The 23,701-nt window shown below is 38.4% G+C and overlaps 1 protein-coding gene across 1 annotated transcript in view; it reads left to right on the forward strand.

Annotated features, from left to right (window-relative positions):
- The window catches only part of UBR5 (ubiquitin protein ligase E3 component n-recognin 5), a 160,812-nt gene that overhangs the window by 66,476 nt on the left and 70,635 nt on the right, over nucleotides 1–23,701 (forward strand). Inside the window, exons 15-24 of the mRNA XM_074986831.1 lie at nucleotides 4,056–4,165; nucleotides 6,404–6,516; nucleotides 9,821–9,964; nucleotides 10,065–10,176; nucleotides 10,410–10,564; nucleotides 14,559–14,756; nucleotides 15,852–16,062; nucleotides 19,829–19,955; nucleotides 22,651–22,802; nucleotides 23,242–23,337. Coding sequence (XP_074842932.1) covers nucleotides 4,056–4,165; nucleotides 6,404–6,516; nucleotides 9,821–9,964; nucleotides 10,065–10,176; nucleotides 10,410–10,564; nucleotides 14,559–14,756; nucleotides 15,852–16,062; nucleotides 19,829–19,955; nucleotides 22,651–22,802; nucleotides 23,242–23,337 — 1,418 coding nt within the window. The remainder of the gene's footprint in view (nucleotides 1–4,055; nucleotides 4,166–6,403; nucleotides 6,517–9,820; nucleotides 9,965–10,064; nucleotides 10,177–10,409; nucleotides 10,565–14,558; nucleotides 14,757–15,851; nucleotides 16,063–19,828; nucleotides 19,956–22,650; nucleotides 22,803–23,241; nucleotides 23,338–23,701) is intronic.

Below are 23,701 nucleotides of genomic sequence, written 5' to 3' on the forward strand. Positions count from 1 at the left end.
CCAAGTGCTCAGCTTGCAGGGAACACTGCTGATGTTAATTGTGAAATTTGCATTGAGCTTTCATGAAGTTTCTTACAGACTCCAGTGGAATTAAACAATTCCACCCCCTCTTCCCAATTCCACCAGATGCTGCTGTGAGCTCTTTCCTGACATCACTGGAACTTTTTACTTGGCAATTAACTGTTCTGTAAAATAGACTGTTTAGGTGTAATGAGTGAGTGATGCTAGCTAGTTATACAGTAGAACCTCAGAGTTATGAACTTTCGGGAATGGAGATTGTTCTTAACTCTAACTCTAAACAAACATTATGTCACTTTGAAAAGTTTACAGCTGAACGTTGACTTTTAATGTTGTTTTAAAACTTTTTTATGCTGAAGAAAAATGCTGCTTTCCTTTTAGTAGTTCTCATTTAACACAGCGCTGTACAATATGTGCTTTTGCGGTGGGCAAGGGGGGATCCCTGCTGCCGCCTGATTGTATACTTCCCGTTCCGAGAGGTGTGTGTTTGACTGGTCAGTTTGTAACTCTGGTGTTTGTAACTCTGAAGTTCTGTTGTATTCTTTAACATTGAAGTGATGGGCTATAGCAACAGAGCAGCATGGGAAAAAGACAACTTTCTTGTGAAGGTTCTCTAGACAACTGAATCTAAAGGAGGAATTATCAGTGATAGGGATCAGGGTAGTTAGGCAATCAGACAGAGGCATAGTGTGCCCACTTGATGAAACTACTGAACCATTAAAAAACTTCTGTTGGTTAGTAAGAGATTTTTCATAGGGCAGTTATTGGCAATTCCAAGGGAAAAGACTGTTGAGGTAACTGAGTTGTTGGTGCCCAGTAGTCTGATTTAAAAACCACTTGCCTATTGAACACCATACTTATGCTTAAGTCTAGGTCAGCCAGTACATTATGTTGTGGAATTAGTGAGTGGAAGAGAACTCCCTACTTACCTATTGGGTCACTTGATGGTTCTCATCTCTTCTCTTCACCCTGGTCACCTTTTGCTAATCAACATGCAGTACATTTTAGCTGTATAGTACTTATTTGAAAATTTCCAGATTTGTCCTTTTGATGAGCTTTTGAGCTTGCCTCAGTGCACCCGGTGCAGAAAGCTGTACAGTAACCCCTCGACTTAAGCATAGGTTGTGTTCCAGGCAACCACATCTAAGTCAAATTTCACGTAAGTTCGGGGAGCTGGTCAGCTTCCTGGCTCCTGGGACTGGTGGGGAGTCATGAACCAGGTGGTAGCCTGGCTCCTGGCTCCACTCCTTGCACGAGCTGGGAGGAGAGGGGAGCCAGGAACCAGGCTGACACATGGTTCCCATCTCGCTGCCCCTGCTGGGAGCAAGGAACCTGACCAGCACAGTAGCGCTGGTCAGTTTCTGAGCTCCCACAAGTAGAGGGGGAGCCAGTAGCCAGGCTGATGCCTGGTTCCTGGCTCCTTGCCACTCACGATTTTGACTTGTGTTAATCCAAATAACGTGCAAGTTGAAATCGTGTAAATAGGGGTTTTACTGTAGTTGCTGCATGGTTCGTGTATTTTCTTGGTTCTTATTCAGACCCACGATTTGGAAAGCAGACTGTCGCCAGTATGTCTGTGTGTGTGTGTGTGTGTATTTAGCCTAGTGGCATTTCTCTCCCTCTCTGTGGTACCTACCGTATGGCCAGTTCAGCCATTCCTTCCCCCTGGATCGATCAGTTTTTCCCACTACCATTCCTCTTTCCAATATCCTCCTGCTTTTGACTGTAATTTCCTCCTCCATGTTATTGCTAGTATAGGCCAGGTGTAAAGAGTGAACGTGATCTCTAGGGAGATTCAGTAAAATAGTGGTTTTCTAACCTATGTTTCATGTGCCTCTTGAGGATCATGGACACTCTGATTTCTAAGGAGTTCCACTCCTCCATTTGAAATTTTTTTAGGGGTCTAAATGAAAAATGTTAAACCACTGCAACAAAATAAGCAGGATCCTTCAAAGTAAGGTCTTCCTAGCTTTCAGAGGGCATTAGTCCACTTTTTAATTCTTTATAAAACCAAAAAACTTATATTTTGGAATATATTTACTTTCCCAAATAGGAATAATAGATTTTAGTTATAATTAGTGAGGGACTGAAATTGTGCCACATCTGTTAAAATTAAAATACATCAATCTGCAATACTGCTTGTATAATTTTGAATAGCAAAAAGGAAGATAATTCAAAAGAAGAATGTTTTGCTGATGTCTTCTTTTGAGAGGTGGTAGCTGTCTTAACTATATATTGCTTTGGGTTTCTTTTACTGAATTATTAATGTATTGTATTTGTTGTAATATGTGACCATATTTGTTGCTTTAGTTTATTTACTTTTGGCTGAATATCATTTCCAGCTGGTATTTTTGCTTGGATAGAGAAATAAATGGTGCTCTTATGTACTGTATATTGAGTTGGAAGATTTGTAAGTAGGCACATTATTGGTATTTTTAACAGTCCATGATTGCTGGTTTATAACATCTTGTTCTAACTTGACATCGCACAAGTGAGGGAAAAGAGAAAAACAATCCAAAAGAGGTATTCAGTTACTTTATCAACTACATGTATTGAATATTTTATTTGCAAGAGTTTTGAAATGATGCAAAAATAAAGGGAACAATTTGGAAGTTGTCAAACCTTAGCTAAGATGTTGAATGAAATTTGCGATGTTTTGTTATTCCATCTCAGAATAAAACTCAGATTTTATGGTAGAAAAACCCTGCATTTTCAGATTGTCTAAGTGTGTGCACATTTTAATTGCAATCAGGATGTCACTACAAGTGTTTGAAACTGTAGACTGTTAAGCAATAGAAGAACAGATTGGATTCTATAGTCCGGACTTCACTCATCCAGCATCCCAGTGGACACTCCCAGGCTGGAAAACTCATTGGGAATAGCCAGGAGCTCTGTGGTCAGCATCTCCTCCCATGCTCTCTCAGAGCTTTCAGAACAACGCCCATAACTCATTTGTGACATTCAGGCTTCGGGAACGAGAGGTGACTGTGGAGCCCTGCAGGTGGGGGCCAGGAGCGCAACCAGGTGGCCATAGGGCTTGGTGTACTCCTGGCTCCCAGCAGTGGGGATCCACAGCCACCCTGCCTTGCACACCTCTTCCCTTCTCTTTCCCTGCTTCCCTCCCAATGCCTGTTTGATCAGTTTGTGCGCATTTGCTGCAGCCAGAACAGAGCCCCACAGCCTCCAGCAACTGAGGGGCTGGCTTTGACCTCCCCTAGTTTAGCAGATTTCCTGGTTTGGGACTGGTGAGGTCCCAAGGGTGCTGGACTAGGGATATACAACCTGTATTATGGTGAAGACTGAGACTCTTGTCCACTGTTTCATAGTGGTAGTAAAATTTTACACTTGAACAATTATGTATTCTAGTAAGCTGGAAGTTGCTTCAATCTTGATTCTAATCCTTTTATGAAAGGCTATGTTGGGTAGTCCATCCAGAGTTAGGGTTGCATGTAGCTTCCATTATAAAGTGCTTTTAGCCTTTTGATAACTCTGACTTGAAGAAACTGTTTTGGCGTGAAAATTTGCACTTACTTCTAAAGCAAGTATTCATGTAAAGCTGTTCATTTAATGGGAAAAAAAATCCTGTCAAATTATTTTGAGTTATGGATTGCTTTAAAAAATAAACATCTTTCTCTCTTCTCCATCCTGCCAATTTAGTTCACATTTGGTAATGTTTTAACATGCTGAAATATGGGCTTTAAACTCTCAATTAAGAATTTATACATCCAGCCCATGAATAAAGTACATAGTATCTCTAGACATTGTAACTTTAACATGCTAGCATGGTAATAGGATATGTTTAAAAACGTAGAAATGTAGATTAATATTAGGCTTTTACTGTTTTGTTTCTAAATTTAAAAAAATGTTTTGCAAAAATAGAAGTTGTTTTTAGCTTTTACATGAATTACTGTATGAAATGCTTGGCTAGATTACCTTCTTGTTGAACAAAGCAAGACCAAAAATCTGTTTAAATTTTGAAACAGGTTTCACTGTGTTAAAATTTTTTTCATAAATATAGTTCAATTCTTAAATCCTAGGCCTGAAAGTAAACAGGAACCAGTGAAAACTGAAATGGGTCCTCCACCATCCCCAGCTTCTACATGTAGTGATGCATCTTCAATTGCAAGCAGTGCATCAATGCCATACAGTAAGTTTTACTTTAATAGTGCACTGTCTACATAACTTTGTCACAGTTATATGAAGTCTATCGCCTATGTATGTATGTTTTAATGAATCTCTGACACTGAAGCATACCCTTGACAAGCAATTTAATATCAGTAAATGATAGGTGTCTTATGAAGAATGTATTTAACAGAAATATCTGAAAATGTAACTTTCAGACTTGCGAAATACATTATGGTTCTTCTGTTCTAACTACAGTTCACTCTAAAAATGTTTGAAAGTGGTCTTTAATCCACTAATGCTAAAAGTTCAGATTTGCCAGTGTTCTTCTAATGTAGAATTTATTGGAATAAGCAGTGGGAGTTTAATGAGTGCTATGTCAAAGTAAAAATAGTAAATTGCAGTTGTAGTGCTTATTATGCTCCTTAACAAAAATACTGTTATTGTATAGACACCCATTTTCATATGCTGGGTTACAGCCCAGAGATGAACTGGTTTTGAAAAATGGAGCAAAATGCTTTCTTCAGTTTTTGAAGTGTGCAAGCATGGTAGCAATATACCTTGTATGTTTCCAGATTATTTAAAGACATTTCTATGTATTTTGCTTAGGCATTTGAAGTCCAACTAGAGTAGAGTAAGTTTCCAATTGGATAGTCTTCTATTGAAGATCTCCAATTTTTAGGTACCTATGCACAAAGTAACAGTTTTAAAATTTAGAAGTTCAGTATTACACATATGCTGTAAAACTACATTTGCTACTTGCATTAACAGTTCTCAGAATACCTATTATACCACGTTAAACACTAAAAAGTATTCGTCTTACCACACCACCTCTGATTTTTAATCAGTATAGATATAATGGATTCTTGCTTTGGTACTGTAATTTAAAACCATTTCCTCATTTTGACACCTGCACTTCCAGATGCACGCATACCAGAGTGTACTGAAGGGTCACATAATGATATAGGTTAGGGAACTTTAGGTTCAGTCCTACAATACCGATTTTGTTGTTATAGCTAGGGCATTATTTAAGAGGTGACTAGACTTACACATATTGAAGGCTTTCAGAATAGAAATCTTATGTGTATAAGTTTTGAATGCAGTAACTATTCCATTTTACTTTAAAGACTTCAGCTCACAGCTTCTTGTTTAATCTTTCTTTATAGAAAAGTTTAAGCACAAACATATTTCACTGTTGACATAATTATGTTGCAGATCTATTAGCTATTAAGAACCCATGTTTTCAGCCCTGTGCTTATACATTTATGTAAATTTTAAAGCTGTGAGTGCAGAGATATGAATGTGTAGTGCTTATAAACTTTTCCTAATTTAAAAAAATACAAACTATGTTAATGTAGGGTTGGATAATAGGAACTCTTGTAAGTCAAGGAGGCAGGGAGTCTCAGGTTAATGTTAACTCAGCCATATTACACTATTAAGCCTACAACTCTGCCTCTGAACTCTTGCTTTTTAGATCAGGGTGGCCAACGTGTTAGAGACTAAGAGCCAAAATAGTTAAATAAAAAATAAATATATAATATGTGGCACAATGTCCTTTCCTTTCTCCAGAGCTAGGCAAGCACCTGCAGTCCCCATTCTAACCTAGTACCTGGGTTTCCCTGGAGCTGTCGCCATCACCATATGCTTCTCCTGCCAGGCACTGGGGGGTTTGTGTGCATGTGTGCATGCGCGTGCAAAGTGGAAGTGTGCAGTTCAGGCATGCAGCTCTGAGCAGGAGCCACATTTCGCTGAGCAGAGAGAGCCACGGGTTGGCCACCCCTGTTTTAGATGTTGATCTTTAAAACAAACTTAAATACTGCCTCTAATACATTGCAACTGAGGAACAAAATGTGTTCTGTCACCTTTACTTCAAATTTTTGTATCCTGTGTCCTAATTATCATAGCATTACAAGTTAAAGGTTTTATTGTACTTCGGTACTCAGAATTTTTAACATGTGGAGTAAACAAACATGGCCAGGAATGAATTAACTTGATTAATGAAGTCATAGCTTAAATAGATTTTAGTTTTTGTCGATGTGGAACAGCTTTACTGTTTGGTATATGTTTTATTAGCAAAACTTGTCCCTGAGGAATTCTGTCAAGCTACTCTTATTTCAGACTGTTAGAATCAACTTAAATTTTACTTTTGGTTTAAATTTTTGTTTGAGTAATGGTCAGGCATGAAGTAGGATCTCTGCTATATTTAGATAAAATGTTTCAAGTTTCAGATCTTTTGGTACTTATTATTCTGTTGTTGTCTAAGAACGGCGACGGTCTACTCCTGCTCCAAAAGAAGAAGAGAAAGTGAATGAAGAACAATGGTCTCTTAGAGAAGTTGTGTTTGTAGAAGATGTTAAGAATGTTCCTGTTGGCAAGGTTTGTTTAAAATTAATTCTGCTTTGCTCTCTTTTTAATTGCTATGAGAGAATCTTTCCTTTTGATTGGCTAATAGTATGGTTGATTTTACTTTGGCTGTGAAATTATACAGTTTGGGGTCAAATAGGAATATTGTTAGCTGTGGTTGGAAGCAGCTAATACTAGCTTTTCTCCAAACTTGCAGAAAAGCCAGCAGAATTTGTAGTAAACCAAGTAAGCTTGTATACCTTTCCTTTCTTAAGGGGGAAGATCCCATAATGAATTTTGACTTCCTTTCATAGATTAGTGCTGCAAATGGGAGCATTAAGCGGTTTGTTTTACAACACCTGAAAGCCGTTCAGTCCTCCCTTCCAAGCCCAGCTTTTGTCATGTTTTAACATTTGTTCTTAACACAGTCAGATGATGCTCATCATCTGCAAACAAACTGAGTCCAAAATGCTGACTGTGAAGGAACTAATCTGTTTCTTTCCCCCTGGACTTAAGCTAAGCCGATATTGCAAGAAATGTGCAGAAATTTAGCCTTGCTCAAAAGTTCTTATAGTGGAAAGAACAGGAGCCACCTGATGTCTTTAGCAAAATTACTGCAGGTCAAATAAACTGTATTTTGGAGGCAGCATCACCTGAAAAGGTTTGGAGAAATCTGGTAATGAAATGGGACCCTGGAAAAAAGACAATATTCACAGTAGAAATAAACTGACCTGTTTACTGGATACAAGGAATAATTTAATTTGCTTTTTACTTAAATGGTACCAATAGGATGTTTCATACTTTTTTCAAGAAGACCAGTTTGCCGGATACTGTATATTTCAGGACCACAAGCATCCCTCTCTTCACCACAGATGACAGTGAACCCTGCCTTGAGAGAGCTCTTGCACAAGTTCAGTAGTGTCAAATAGGGAGTTAATGACTCTGCACTTGTGTTGTCTCAGTTAGGCAGGTTTCTTCTGTATTCTCTAAGCTTGCGGAAAAGCCAGCTCAGTTTGCAGTAAGCTTGAACTGCTTCCCTTTCCATAGGGAGAAGATCCCATAATGAATTTTGACTTCCTTTTATGGATTATGGCTCCATTGGGGAGCATTGAGTAGTTTGTGTAAGAACACCTAGAAACTTCTCAGGTTTCTCTAGGGGAGACGTGTTCTAACAGGTAGATAGGGAACTGGGTTGGGAGTCGGTAGAGGTGGATTGTCAACTGGGAATAAAAATGAGTCTGAGCTATTTGACTAGCTTAAGAATGATTTTGCTGTTTTGTACTGGTCAGCTGCTTATTCTCTAAAGGCAAATGTGTGGTGGAGCCAAACTTTTACTTTTTATGAAAAGCAGCTCAGTTGCTTTAAATGGTGACCTGAAATGTGACCAGAAGCCTAAGCAGATTTGCTTTAGGAAGATGTGTTGCTCTGTTAGCTGCTGGGGAGAGCTCCAACTTTTGTTTTCCCCTTCAGCAGGTTACACTAGTCTTGAAGATGGGAAAGAAGGTAACACTGAAGATTCCTCCTAGCTCTCAGTGCTCCTGATAGAACTTAATAGCCACCTGTTTTCTGAAGAGCACAAATCAAGACTTCTGCAACAGCGTTTAAACAGTCATCTGTGAATTCCCATATGCAAGAGCAGCACTTTTGCCAGTGCTAGTGTGGTCTCAAACACTCAGTCTACAGCATTGATCACTGAACCAAATGGCACTGAAGCATCCCTTGAAGTGTAGATTATTAACCATAGTTTTCGCTGGACTGCTTGTATCAAACTGCTTGAGTCCTCCAAGCAACATCATTGTTTCATTGCCGTTCCTGCTAGTCAAACTACGATCTAGAACGTATTCATTTTGGCAGGGCCAAGTTTGTGGGTGTTTTGCACCACTTTCTTACAGTTGTTAATTCCATACATGCTGTACTAATTGATGCAGAATAGGGCATTAAGCTCACTCCCAGCTCAGGTTGAATGTGCCTTATGTTTTGACACAGGTGCCTGTCATAATGCTGGATATATTGTTGACTTCCTTGATGTCATCGCTCAATACAGTGTCAAAACATTCTTTCTCTATTAATGAATACACTTCCCCAGAGCACTTGACAGGCTGAGACTACTTGGGGGAAGGGTTGAAAGTCCATAAACATTTGTTACCCTCAAGATTTGTATGGAATAAGAGGGTTTCCTTCTAACTTTTTTGGTGTGCAGGAGAGTGCAACAATTAAATAGGGAACAAAATATTTCTTTTCTTTCCTTGCAAGTAGGGTAACTGCACCAATCTCACTTAATTTAGAGGCTAACAAAAACTCCAGAGTTACCACTGTTGCTTGAAATGAAGCCCTTAGTAAATCTAATAGTACATCTCATCACCTGGTTTTGACCAAAGGTGAAAGTGCTGTTGGACCTTTATTCATCCTAGGTGTCTCAAAACTTAAAGGAACATCACTCTTTTTCTGCTGATTTTTCTCTTGTACTTTTGAGAGACTGCAGCTGGAGTGATCAAAGAACAGAGGATGGCTTTGCAATTTCGTGCTTCATGAATGTAATTCTAAACTGAGGCTACATCTACACTGAGGATGTAAGATCCACCGCTTAGGTTCGATCTTCCAGGCTGCTGTTTTGTGTATGTGTGAACAGCATGTTCTGGGGTCAGTATTGACCCCAGAATTCATTGCGAGCTGAAAAGATTGAGGAAGGTCAGCGGGAGGAGTGTTCCCGTTGACCTGCTGTGAAGATAGCTGAAGAAGTCGATGGCCGCAGAGTTGATTTTTGGCATGCAGTTTGTGTACCAAAAATTGCATAGCAGCTGCTGACCTTCCGCGCAAGCGTAGACGTAGCCTGAGAAATTTGTTTGGCAAGCATAGCAGCAATGGATATAAAATGAGCAGCTCTCCAAGGGCAAGTACCACTTAAAAGTGCCTGAGTGACTTTTGGCTGCTCTGTAAGGCTGAAGTTGCTGCTTCTAGGGTAAATGTTCCTGGGCATACATGACTGCATTCTTAAACTACAAGATTTTTAGTAATATACAGTATTTCTGATTGGATTGGGGCAGTTAAGACAAGTCCCTTCGCCAGTTACTGTCATGCTACTCCTTTCCATAGTCATTCTGTATCTGGGATTGGATAGTCCTTAAGAAATCCACCTAAACAAATAAATGCACAGGTGTCTAGCAATTATAGAAGAATAATACCCCTAATAACCAGGGGCCTCAGAGATAAAACTTATCCTCTCAGACTGAACTTCTTTGCTCTGACAAAAAGGTTCGGGTACATAAAACTACTTTTCAGTGCTATGTCAAAACTTTTAGTAACATGTCAGTTATATTTTAATATGTTTTGCTTGTAGGTACTAAAAGTGGATGGTGCCTATGTTGCTGTGAAATTTCCTGGCACATCCAGTAATGCAAACTGTCAGAACAGCTCTGGTTCAGATCCTGATCCTTCCTCTCTTCTGCAAGATTGTAGGCTGCTCAGAATAGATGAACTCCAGGTATGTTGGACAGAGAAACAAAAAAGCATAAACATGAAATTTCCTTATGTTGTTTGCATACTAAAATGTTATGCTTTTTTTTAAATAAATTTTTTTTTAGGTAGTCAAAACCGGTGGGACGCCAAAAGTTCCAGACTGCTTCCAAAGGACTCCTAAAAAGCTGTGTATTCCTGAAAAAACAGAAATTTTAGCAGTGAATGTAGATTCAAAAGGCAAGCGCTTTTCCAAATTACCCTGCTGCACTTCCATGAAGTGTTTTTTCCCTTTTCAGAAAACGTGTAAATGACTTAGATTAAGGTGCATGCTTGTCTGCATTGATTAGTGAATCATCACAGATGCAGTTGCTTGTGTGTATGTTCTGTGGGTATTCCTGAATGCTGTCAATTAGAGCACCCTTTTTTTTTTTCCCCTTTTTTCTTTCTTGCTTGTTCATCTACCTCTGAAGGAGTGCATGCTGTCCTGAAGACTGGGAACTGGGTTCGATACTGCATATTTGACCTTGCTACAGGGAAAGCTGAACAAGAAAATAACTTCCCCACTAGCAGCATTGCTTTCCTGGGTCAGAATGAGAGAAGTGTTGCCATTTTTACAGCTGGACAGGTTTGTTTTCATTCTCTTGTTAACTTCTGTGTTAGATTTTTGTTGTTTAACTTCTCAGTGCTTACATTTCCTAATCTGCAAAATGGGAATGCTGTTTATCTTTCTCAAGCTTGTTTAAGGTTTGCAACGGCTGGGGTTTCAAATGAAGCAAGGGACCTAGGACTCCTACTCCCTTGATTTTTCTCTGGAAGTTAGGGCACTTGAACACTTATAAGCTCCTCTGAAAACTAGGGCTGTTGATTGATCACTGTTAACTCATGCGATTAACACATAAATTTATTGTGATTTTAAAAAATTAATCTCGATTAATCACAATTTTGATCAGAATAAATTTCACTTGATTCTTTTTTTATTTTGGGTGTTTTTCCTACATTTTCTAGTATATTGATTTAAATTACAATGTAAAATACAAACTGTACAGTGATCATGTTATAATTTATGAATATTTGACTAAAAATAAAAAACTAGTATTTTTCAGTTCACCTCATACAAATACTATATTGCAATATCTATTGTGAAAGTACACTTTACAAATATAGGACTTCTTGTTACATAACATCGCAAAATGTTAGAGCCTAGAAATCCACTCAGTGCTACTTCTTGTTTGTGCAGTCACATACAGAACCAAGTTCATTTACATTTGCAGGAGATATAATGGTCTGCTTCTTGTTTACAATGTCACCTGAAAGTGAGAACAGACATTTATGTGGCATGTTGAGGCAGGCATCTTAAGAAATTTGTGCCAGACGTCGTTATGATTCATGTGTCCCTTTGTGCTTCAACCATGCCATTCTGTTCCAAAGCATTGTGGACAGATGCATGTTTACTTACATCATCTGAGTCACATGCCACTAGCAGAAGTTTGACTTTTTTTTCTGGTGGTTCAGATTCTGTAGTTTCCACATGTGAATGTTGCTCTTTTAAGACTTTTGAAAGAGCACTCCTTAACTCCTCCCTCTAAGATTTTGCAAGGCACATCAGAGTCTTAAACCTTGGGTCAGGTGCTATAAGTATCTTTAGAAATCTCACATTGGTACATTCACTGTGTGTTGTCGAATCTTCGTTGAAAGTGTTCTTAACAAATATGTACTGGCTCATCATCCAAGACACTTATAACATTAAATACATGGCAGAGTGTTGGATTAAGCGGAGCAGGAGACACACGATTCTTCCCAAAGCAGTTTGGCCACAAATTTAGTCAGCACTGTTCTTCTAACAAGCATACTCAGCACTGAAGTATGCCTTCTAGGACGACGTCTAAAACGTGAATGGGTATATGAATATTTAGCCTATCTGGTATGTAAACGTTTTGCAGTGTCAACTATAGAAGTGCCATGCAAACAGCTGTTCTTGCTTTTAAATGTATTGTTAAATAAAAAATGTTATCTTTCTTAAATGTGAATAAACTCGGAGAAAACAAGAAGTCCTGTGGCACTTAACACGGCTTCCTCTCTGGTAAATAAACTTGGTTTTCTAAGTCAGGGTGAGCAACCTTTATTACACTGCCGCCGCCCCCCCCCCCCCCCCCCCCCGCCCCGGATGACCCTGGAAGCAAGGCGTGGTCTCCCAGAAGTGATGCACTATTCTCCCTCAGAAATGGTGGCGGCAGAGACCGTGGGGGTGGCTGCAGATAAGTCAGTTTTCTGAATGCCACTTTCTCTTTTGAAAAGGTTGGCTTTTATTTTTAGTTCATTCATGGAAGAGAGATCAGCGAAATTTTTGTAAGTTTCCTTTTTTGTCAATTGGATCCACGGGATCATTTCTCTGCACCAAACAAAGCAGTTAATAAAAATTGTGCCAACTTTGTAACTTACACTTCTTGTTGTAAGGGATTCTTAGCAGCAATGAAACTTTAAACAAAATATATTTCTTTCTCTTTATGTCAAACTCTCAGAAGCTTTGATGCAAGCCCAGCCCAGGGGGCCTCAAGGAATTGAGTCTGAACATGACTTACAAAACAGAATTATTGTTTATAGAGCAACGCCCCTGATGCAGCTTGAGCCCAGAGCCAGTGCTTGGGAGATTTCAGCATTGAAGTAGTGAGTGAGCAGCTGGCAGCTCTACATAGAGTGTGAAGTCTTCTTGCTTCTCTAACCACATTGCTCCCCAGCCTCTCCTGCTGGCAGCTTCAAGCAGAGGCTGTGTGCAGTGGAAAGCTTGCCAGAGTTTACCTGAAAAATCAGCCTTTGCTCACTTCCCTGCAGGCGGTTCATTAATCAAGCTGCTGTCCTGGAGCAAGACCACATGCTCCTCCCAGGAGAGACAGCTGGTACCAGCTGCTGCCTCATGTGCACCCCCCCCCCCCCCAAAAAAAAAAAGCCAGGAGATAGCTATCCACATAGATTAAGATAACAGGAGCAGAGAGTGGTCACAGGGAAGGCAATGAAGGCTGTATATATGGGGGAGCGGGGCGCATTTGCACTGTCCCTTTTACAAAATTTCATGTCCATGCAGGGGGGTCCACTTTGTGCACCCCTGTGCTAAGTGATGGTCTGAACAAATAGTAATACTTAGTGGACTTGTAGGCATTAAAGTTTTAATTGCTTTTTTATTTTTAATGTAGTTATTTTTCTACATTTGTAAGTTCAGCTTTCAGATAAAAAGATTTCACCACAGTGTTTTTATGAAGGAATTGAAAAATACTGTTTCTTTTGTTTTCACAATCTAATCAGAAATATAGAGGAAGCACTGTACAACAGCTGCTTAAGAGTGCACTTAATTGTGATTGATTTTTTTTTTTAAATCGTTTGAGAGCTTTCCTGAAAATCCCATATCAGCAGTTGAAATCCTTGGATGGAAGGCTCAAAGCATTTTTATTATAAAGGCAGCAAACACTGCTTCAGTGAGGACTTCAGTGAACAGCCGTTATGGGTTTGTTCAGTCAGAACGTAGATTTTCATATGATTCATTTTTGAACTTCTGAAAAGAGCAAAAACTATTTCATGCTGAGTGCGTGTTATGCTTGACAAACTTCTGCCTAATAGGATGTGAAGTGCATATGTCTATTAGGAGCTTAATGAACACTTAGCCACTGACATTATAGGCATCCTCTCTGAGGAACATTCTGAATTACTAAGCCCTGTGAAGTATTTCCAGAAGCTTGAAACATATCAACTTTTTCTTAGGCTAAGCATCTTATTAAATGGAGCCTCTTTGGGTTCCTGTGTCGTCAGGTTGCAGAGGTGCTGTACATACAAATGGATCTGGCTATAGAGTTGCATGCTTTGTTTGCAGTGTTTTTCTCCTTCACCTTTACCTTTAAAATCATAGAAATTAGTGCTAGAAGTACATTAGGTCAGTGTAAAAAATGTGTGCGGTTGAACACACAAATCAGGTAATCCCAAATTTAAGGCTGAATATACAGATTTTAACTCCTCATTGTGTGGCATACGTAAGGGGGCCATCTTTAACTGTATATCCCTTATTTCTTAATGCTGATTATTGTCCAAAGGTAATAGAGAAAATATACCCAGTAATATTACTTCTTTCTATATTGTGTGGGTAGTCCATGACTGTACCCCTTGCTTATATGACATAAGTGAATAATAGATCTGCAAACATGCATAGGTGTTTAGATGACGAAACAAAAAATAGTTTTCAGTGATTTTTTTGTAAATTTTTGTATGAGCCAGTCTTTAATAAAATATGTGAAGAAAGTTTATTGTCAGACATTCTGAAAATATGTAAAATTCATTGCTTCAATTCAAGTTTGTTTAAGTATTTTTATAAGTCTGTGATAGAGGTGTGGTATTGTATTTGTGCTAGTGCCTGTGCAGTGCTGGGCGCTTCCCAGTCATTCAAGAAAGGGTGATTGTGCTTCTTGGGACAAAAATCTAGAAGAGTAGAGAGTGGCAATGAATTTCAGATCAACTAGGTTTCCTGCCGACAGCCTGGCAGAAGTGAGCCTTTAGGAGGGACCTAAATATGGAAATAATGTTTTTTAAAATCCTTATTTTACAAAATGGTGATCGGGTGTTAATTTATTTCTGTGTAGGAATCTCCCATTATTCTTAGAGATGGAAATGGAACTATCTATCCGATGGCAAAAGATTGCATGGGTGGAATAAGGGATCCTGACTGGCTTGATCTTCCACCTATTAGTAGTCTTGGAATGGGTGTACATTCTTTAACAAATCTTCCTGCTAACTCAACCATCAAAAAGAAAGCTGCAATCATCATCATGGCTGTTGAGGTAATATTCTGTCTTGCTAACTTCATTACTAAGTGATTAATCTTAATAACTGCTTTTAAAAATGATAAATTAAACCAATTTGGTATTTAACAATTTTTGCAATTATGTACTCTTTTGTAAACATGAAAACTAAGCACAACTATTTAGTAAACCAAAAAGTCTTTCACACAACTCCTATTTGAGATTTTTAAATTATTCTTTGATAATTAATTTGAATTATTTTAGGTATTAACTCGTATGTTTTGCATAAAATTATATTATTCTGTTATGCATGTGGATGTTTTCTCAAGTGATTGAAAGTTTGTCATCTTAGTGTAGAGAAACCTTATTTTGCCTGCAATTTGAACAAGTGCAGGAAATGTTAAAGGAGAAATTGTAGGAGTGGCTTCCTGTGAATCTCCACTGTTGTGACATATAAAATCTTTGGGGAAGGACTTCTTGCTTGAAATTTCTTTAAAGTGCCATATGCACTAATAATACTGTATAAGCAATGATATAATATCGCATACACTAATTATGCAAAATGTCAAACATGCTAGAAGACCCTTCACTACTTCCTCTTAAATGGTTAATACAGTGTGTTAGATTTCCTAAAGTATCAGTCTGTTCTGTTCTGTACTATTACATATCATACTAGACTGATACTGAGTCTGGTTTTGGAGTTCTCCACGATGGATGACCATCCCAGACCATCTCCATCACCTTACTTATCCTAATCATTAAGAGAAAACCCTATAAAAGCCAGTTTGTACAAACCACCTGCTGTGTCCTTTGGATTGTACAATTTTGCTGCATGACAGAGTCATGATTTCAAGAAATTCTGTTATTTGGTATTTCAGCATGCACTTTTTCTTTAATTTCCTTTTATTTATTGGTTACAGTAGAAATGACATTCAGACTCCATGGAAAATATTGAGATCGTAACATAAAAAGTTGGGATATGTTTAAATAAAATGTTTGCTGTGTTACTGTTGAACATTTTAGGCTTAACTTTTGCATGTTTGTTTCTCAGTGAGAAGCCAGAAGTATCTAGAATTGTTTACCTACATTTTTGTTACATTTTACTAAAGTTGTCCTTCATTTTTCTGAGCACAGAAACAGACTTTAATGCAGCACATTCTCCGTTGTGACTATGAAGCCTGTAGACAATACTTGATGAACCTTGAACAAGCTGTTGTTTTGGATCAAAATCCACAAATGCTGCAGACGTTCCTCAGCCACAGATGTGATGGAAATCGTAATATTCTACACGCTTGTGTGTCTGTCTGCTTCCCAACCAGTAACAAAGAGACTAAAGAGGAAGAGGGTGAGCGAAGTATCATGAAAGCTTTTTTGAAACTACCTTTTAAATATTTTCAAGCCTATCTGGAGGAGAGAGACTGTTTTCAAAACAAGTGCCTAAAATCTGGCACCTAAAATAAATGGCCTACATCTTCAAAGATGTGGAGCACATATAATTTCCATTTATTTCACTGGGATTTGTGGGAGCTCAGCACTACTTTGTTCAGATGTCTACCTATGGTTTAGGACAAACTTAGAGCACCCAGAGCTAAAAATGGTAGATTGTCCCTTTATATCTTTATTAGCCTGTTTTCTTTTGTCTTTTTCTTTTTAATACATGCAGTATTGTTTAAGTTTTCTTTCCTGGATTATCAAAAATCTTTAAACATTTCACAAGTTATCTTATGGTATTTCTTTGGTATTTTGGACAATATGAACAGAGGGTGTTCTGTTGTTGTAAAGGACTGACATTATTATTGTTTCTAAGTACTATTACATCCAAAAACACATGAAAAGAAAATTAAAAAGTTTGTAAAGTCAAATACTCCAAAGCTAGGAGGTGCCAGAATTAAGGCTATCCATACAATTTTAATTCACTCCCCTTCTGCATATATATTATGCTGCAGTCTTTAATTACATGATCACATACTATTGTTTCCACAGGGCCACTTCATTCAGTGCACAAGATGGACAGTGTTCACCAGATGGGTAGCTATTCAATATTTCTTTTATCCTCACCGTTCAATATGTGGCCCCATTCCTTTTTTATTGTACACCATCCAAGCCCTGCACTGAATAAAGATTTAACTTCCTCATGGGCTTTACTATAATGCTGTCATAGTAATATCTTTATTCTTTATGGGCATTAATGAACTTGTCTTCATTATTGCCACTGTGTGCTGAGTGGGTGGTGTTAGCACTTTTTTACACAAGAGATATTGAAGTACACAGGTCAAATCCAGAAGTGCCAACTAATTTTGGATACCCAATTTGGGAAGCCATGGGTCTGATTTTTTTCCACAGACGTTAGTTTATTGCACTTTACACATTCAGAGCATAGGTCCCATTAATTTCAGTTGCAGTTGTAAAAGTATGGCTCATTCACAAGTCAGACCCCATGTCTCTGACTGATTACCCAAAAATGAGGAATACATAATGGTCACCAGTGAAAAATTTGGTTTGTGACTTTGCCACAGAATTTGTATATGATACTGAGGGTGCCAGGAATCAAATCCAATTCTCCAGAGAGGCACACTGCTGCCCTAACTGCAAGACCATCCTTTTTCTTCCTGCAGTTCCCTGCCTCATTTATTACATGCTTTCCAATTTCTGTGACAGATGAGGCAGGGCTGCTACAGACAGCCTCAGTCACTAAACAACAAATTCCCAGAATAGCCTCCATCCTATGCACTGATAGAGGCAGCAGTGCTGTGGGAAAAATACTGTGTGATCATGTAATTAAAGACTTTTAAAATACATATCCATTAGAGGTCTGAAATAAGGTTTTTTTGGCTGGCAGCCTTAAATTCTGTCTCTTTCTAATTTTGTATCAGAGGGGTAGCCGTGTTGGTGTGTATCCACAAAAACGAGAAGTCCTGTGACAGCTTATGGGCTGACAGATTTTTTTGGAGCATAAGCTTTTGTGGGCAAAGACCCATGCATCTGATGAAGTGATTCTTTGCCTGTGAAAGCTTATGCTTCAAAAATCTGTTAGTCTGTAAGTTGCCACAGACTTGTTGTCTTTCCTAATTTTGAGTAACTGACTTTGGAACCTTAACATACTTTTGACAAAAGTTGCGTTTTTTTAAACGTCATTTGCTAGGTTTTCTTAAAAACTAAAAATCCAAAAAGACAAATTTTGACATGGGGAATCATATTGACTCCTCCCCTCCCTGTAAGTTATGGTTAGTCTCTCTTTAGTTCTTGTGCACAGTCCTTCAGTACTTGAGCTAACAGAAGCAGTAGAGGGTTGTCTTCTGTTGAATTGGCACTAGATAGGGAAATCCATTGCTTTAGTGGGTTTCACAGCTATTTCCGTTCCAGGTTCTGAAGAGGGTATACTGGAGTTTCTCAGTGAAACAGTCACAACATATTTTAATATGAACTAAACTGTTCATTTCTTTCTGAGAAGCAGCTGAACCAATTTGTCCTAAACTTTTGAAAGACAGTCTTAGGCAGTCTTCATGAAGTTTCAGTCCCGACACTTTGGGTACATCTCCACTACGTTCCTCTTTCGAAAGAGGAATGCAGATGAGGGAAATTGAAAATAAGACTGAAGCACTGATTTACAAATCCTGTGCTGCATTTGCATAATCTAGCCAATCACTTTTTTGGAAGACATTTTTTCAGGGGGAAAAGGCAGCGTAGATGGGGTTCATTTAAAAAAAAAAAAAAAAACTAAAAAACCCCCCCTTTTTTCCAAAAGAATCATGTAAACTTACCCCCTCCCCAGGAATCTGGGTTCTTTTTTTTTTCCACATGAGATTATGTAAATAAAGCACGAGATTTGTAAATCAGCGCTTAATTTGCATTCCTCTTTCGAAAGAGGCATGTAGGTTAGGCATAGCCTTTGAGTGTGGCAGAGTTACAAGTTACTGAAAGAGGGTCCTGAAATGGATAATATCAGGCAATGTTAAATACGAGCATCTATACTGGTACCAGTTACAATAAAAGCATATATATAGACAGTATCAGCACTCGAACTTCAGAACTTGATCATATGAAAGTAGAAAGCTTAAGCAGGTCTATGTACTTAAATGCCTGTGAATTTTTAAAATTTGGAATGTAAATCCAGTGTGGTGGCTATTTACCTAATTATTTAAAACTCAGTGACCTTGCAAACTCCATTAATTAACTTGAAGCATTTTGTTTTTAGCATGTATCTTGCTGAACAGTATTTGATTTTTTTTAATGCCTGGTTTCAGAGATTCTGATACAGAATATTTTACATGAACTCAAGAAGAATATAGTAGATGAAATATTATTTTTCATTATCCAAACAGAAGTACTAAAAGTAAATGACTAATAGGTCATTTCTTTATTTTTAGTTACCATGGTGTTCTAGTGTTTACATGACTTCATGTTTCACAGGACTGTTTTAATCTTGACAAAACTGTTTTCTTTGAGAGAAACCACTTCAAACAATTCTTTTTCTAAAACTTATTTTCTACTAAACCTATGAAAATCTCTGGTTGCTACTATTTGCTGTATCATATATTTTGACCTGATTGCTTGTCTATGTTGTTTTGTTATCGGTGTCTTGATGAACTTCATTGCATTGACACCTCAGACAAATTTCAGAGGGGAGCACTGTGCAATTTTTTTTTTTTTTTTTTTTTGCTATGACTTTTCAAAAATGCTTATTCCTATTTGACACTCATGTACTTTGTATGCCTGTAAAGCCGTTAGAGGAGATTTAACATATTTTGGTTGTAATTGATAAAGGTGCTACTAGTTTTATACGTTATTAATTGAATCCAGATCCTTATTACAGTAATGATGTATACCTGTATAAGGTTCACAGCATCAGTATCTGGATACCTCTTATGAAACAAAAACCGTAAGACGCATGCTTTTGCAGATCATAAAGTATATACTATGCAACCATTTCTGATCAACAGCTACTTTCCTGCTGTAGACCCAGGGAATTTGCCACTGGAAAACTAATTTGCATTAGAACAGACATTAAGAATTTGCATGAGTCTTTTTGATGTAATATTCCATATTTTAACTCCTCTGTTTATAATACTTTATTTGGTGCCAAAATTTAAATGTTTTTCTTAATGTTTCAGAAGCAGAGCGCTCTGAAAGGAATACATTTGCTGAAAGACTTTCAGCAGTTGAAGCTATTGCAAATGCAATCTCAGTAGTATCCAGTAATGGACCAGGAAATCGGGCAGGGTCATCAAGCAGCAGAAGGTATAAACTGATTTAACAAGCTTGTTTTCTTACTTATCCATTGTATAGTAATGTAGCTATAAAAGGTGACAATTGGAATATCAGTTTCAATAGTCTCATTTATTTTGACATCATAGATATTTCATTCTAATATACACCAAACACATACTGAAATCATAAGCCTGTCCTAGGGTTGGTTTGTTTTTTTGTTTTGCTTTTTAACTGTTCTCAAGCATGGCATGCTATTGTCAGATTGACAAGAAAATGGTGTTGTAGTGATTAAAGTACAGGAATGAGGGCCAGACAATCTTGGCTCCGTTTCTGGCTCTAATGTGGACTTGAGCATGCCTCAGCTCCTCTGGCCTTCAACTTCCTCAGCTGTGAGCTGGCAGTAGTACTTACTACAACTTGGAGATTTGCATGTGTTGTGAATGAATGCCTCTAAAGGTAATAGAGAGGTAGCTGTGTTAAAGGGTTAACCCTTACCGAGGGCTCTCAGCAGGGCGTAGTTAGGTAAGCCAATGGGAGGAAGAGAGACATTTTTGAAGTGAGAACTACTGCAGTCTTAGGGGTCTTTGTCTGTCTGTGTGGCTGATGCAGAGGAGACGCAGAAAGAAATGATTGCTCTTAAGCAGTTGGAATGAATACAGTAAATATCCTGGCCATCTCATAATCAGCCACAGATATATAACTAGAAGGGAATGTTTAGACAGACATGGTCAGATTATTTGTTACTTTGAAATTGGTGTGGACTGTTTGAGTTACTCTGGTTAAAGATTTGATTCTTTACCCTGTACTCTGTAAATTCTAAGCTGAATCCCAGGGAAGTAATTCTCTCTGCTGTAACTGAAATGTTTGAGTGCTTTCTCTTGTTTTGTGAATAAATTACCTTTTTTAAGGCAATGATTTGATTCCTCTGTCCTAGAGAAGAGTCTGTGTATGTCTGTGCCTTAGATTGAAAGATCAGTTATCAGATTACAGTTCTTTGTTTCCAAGCTCCCTCCTGGGTGTGGGGTTAAGAGCTTGGGATACCCCACCTAGAGACATCCCAAGTGACTCTTCCTTGATTAAAAGTGTGTGGGTTCCCCCCCTCCCCCCACCGCTCCCTGCTACCGCTAGGATGGTGGCAATGACTTACCCCCTGGGTCAGAGAATCTGTGATCTTAGGGAGCTTTTTTAAGTAGCACCTTTATAGGCAAGTGACAGGGAGATAATGTGTATTCTATCAAAACAAAAATGCAGCCGTGTAGCACTTTAAAGACTAACAAAATAATTCATTAGGTGATGAGCTTTTGTGGGACAGACCCACTTCTTCAGCTCATGATCTAATAAATTATTTTGTTAGTCTTTAAAGTGCTTCACGGCTGCTTTTTTGTTTTTATAGGCAAGGTATTTTTAAGGTTTGGCAGGCCCCCGTGTTCTGCACTTGGAGTGTCAGTGGGCAGGCAGCCCTGATAGGCAGATTTGTTTATTTGCTCTTTATAATGTGCTTTGAGAGTTTAGGAATAAAAGTATTATAATAGAGTTTGAAAATTGCTACTTATATTTACATCATAAGAGAATTTCTAGGATAGGTTTGACTTCAGTATCTATGCTCTTTATGTATTTTCTGTAGTGGCAAAGTGCATGGGTAATGCTGAATTTGATAATCCATTCAGAAAGCTTGTAGATTGTTTCAACTTGTCTTTAGTTTACCCACCCCCCAAACAATCACTGCTCTTAAGGATTTACTGGGAGTTGAGTATTATAAAGTATCAGTGTTGTTCTAGGTCATAGGTATGCCTATAGGTGAGGTTAGCAGTTTATTTGCTCCCTCCAAGGCATCTAATTTCATTAAGTGTTCCCCACTGCACGCCATCTTATCTGGGTGGTATATACATTGACAGATAGTTAAGACAGGGCGTATGATAGGTATCATGAGTTCCTGTTTTTCAGATGTCAGTTACAGAGCTGTTCCCAGTTTCCCTTTGACTGGATGGGCAGTTTGTATGACATTTATGCTTTGACTCACCCCGGCAAAGCATAAATCCTTGTGAAATAAAATAGTCCTTTACTATCCTTGGGCCATGTTCCTCCACATCATATCCCTACAGTCTTCCCTTTTGACATAAGGGAGGAAACGTTGGAACCTTCTTAGTTGCTCTGGAATCCCCAACTTTGCAGCAGCTAAACAAAAGTGGGTGCATATGTATGGAGATGAGCTCATACTGTATCCTTCTACTGCTTCCAGCAGTCTCTTACTGCCACCATCCCATGCACATGCCCACTGGATATCTAGCGTCAGCTGTGTTGATGCAGTGGGGATAATCCTTCATCTCCTGCTCTTTCAGGGGTTGAACAACTTATCTCCCCTGGGGGTTCCTCCTCCTCGTTTTCTTTCTCTCGTCTGTCCTTCTCTTTCATGGATACATCAATCTAGTTTCTTCTTAATGCAGAATAGGTTCTGTAATTTTTACCTTGCCTCTCAATTAGCTTTGCTTTCTCCACCTCCTCCCAGTAACAGATGTACTTGGAAACAGCTACCCTGAAAGGACCAATATATCTATCTACAATAGGCTATTGGGAAGGAATTAAAGTTACTACTTAACTATGTTCTTTATGTGCCTAAGAAAATTATAGGTGTAAAAGAAGTTTGATTTGCTTTTCATTTCAAATGATTTTCTAAAAAAAAATTATCTAATTATAATCAATTTAAAAGTGAATTTGTTCTGTTTAGTTTGAGATTAAGGGAGATGATGAGAAGATCTCTGCGAGCAGCAGGTTTGGGTAGACATGAAGCTGGGGCATCATCTAGTGATCACCAGGACCCTGTTTCTCCACCAATAGCCCCTCCCAGTTGGGTTCCTGATCCTCCTGCAATGGATCCTGGTAAGTTTGCTAATATATCAGATGATTGAGGGCAAAACTAGATATCCTTTTTTTGAAAAAAGACTTTTAAGGTAAATTTAAAATATAGTGTGTGAGATTGAAATGTATAGATATTAAAAATGTCCTCAAGGATAATGTTAGGAATGGAGTGGTCAGATGTAGTTTTGTATGAAAGCAATGATTTAAAATTTAAAAGCACTTATTCAAACTGGTACGATAACCAATATCATTTAATTTGCATTTGCTGAACTATTAAAAAGTATTTGCTGTAATGTTGGCTACATTGATGTCAGGCTAATGATGTGACTTTTTGCTGAGAGCGAAGCGTCAGTTAATGTAACGAACAAGTGGTCAGTGTAGTTAAGGACTGCAGACAGAGCTTGTTGTTGGGGATGTTTTTATATATTGATGTACATCCTGCTGTTCTGTTTACTGAAAGATGGTGACATTGATTTTATCCTGGCCCCTGCTGTGGGATCTCTTACCACAGCAGCGACTGGCACTGGCCAAGGACCTAGCACCTCCACCATACCAGGTTAGAATCTGCTTTTTATCTGGGTAGACTTTGGAAAGGGGGGTGGTGATGTGTATATCAGCAAAACTACCTCTGCCTACACAAAAACCTGTCATACTCCTGCTTCCTTGCAAATACAGATAGCTTTGGCTTGAAGCAGTATTCTGCCACTATTAAACTTAGTAAAGCACAACTCAATAGACCATCACATTATTTGCAGAAAATAAAAGTTTATGTGCATGTTGAAAAGATTTAATACACGTTGCTCCTCCCTGGTCCAGCACCCTTGGGCCCTGAGTGGTCCTGAACCAGGGATTTTGCCAGACCAAGGGAGGTCTTTGCAGTCCTGCAGTCTTCTGGCCCTACTCCATGGATCCCGTCTGGG

The sequence above is a fragment of the Carettochelys insculpta genome, chromosome 2, assembly GCF_033958435.1.
Source record: "Carettochelys insculpta isolate YL-2023 chromosome 2, ASM3395843v1, whole genome shotgun sequence".
Taxonomy (NCBI): domain Eukaryota; kingdom Metazoa; phylum Chordata; order Testudines; family Carettochelyidae; genus Carettochelys; species Carettochelys insculpta.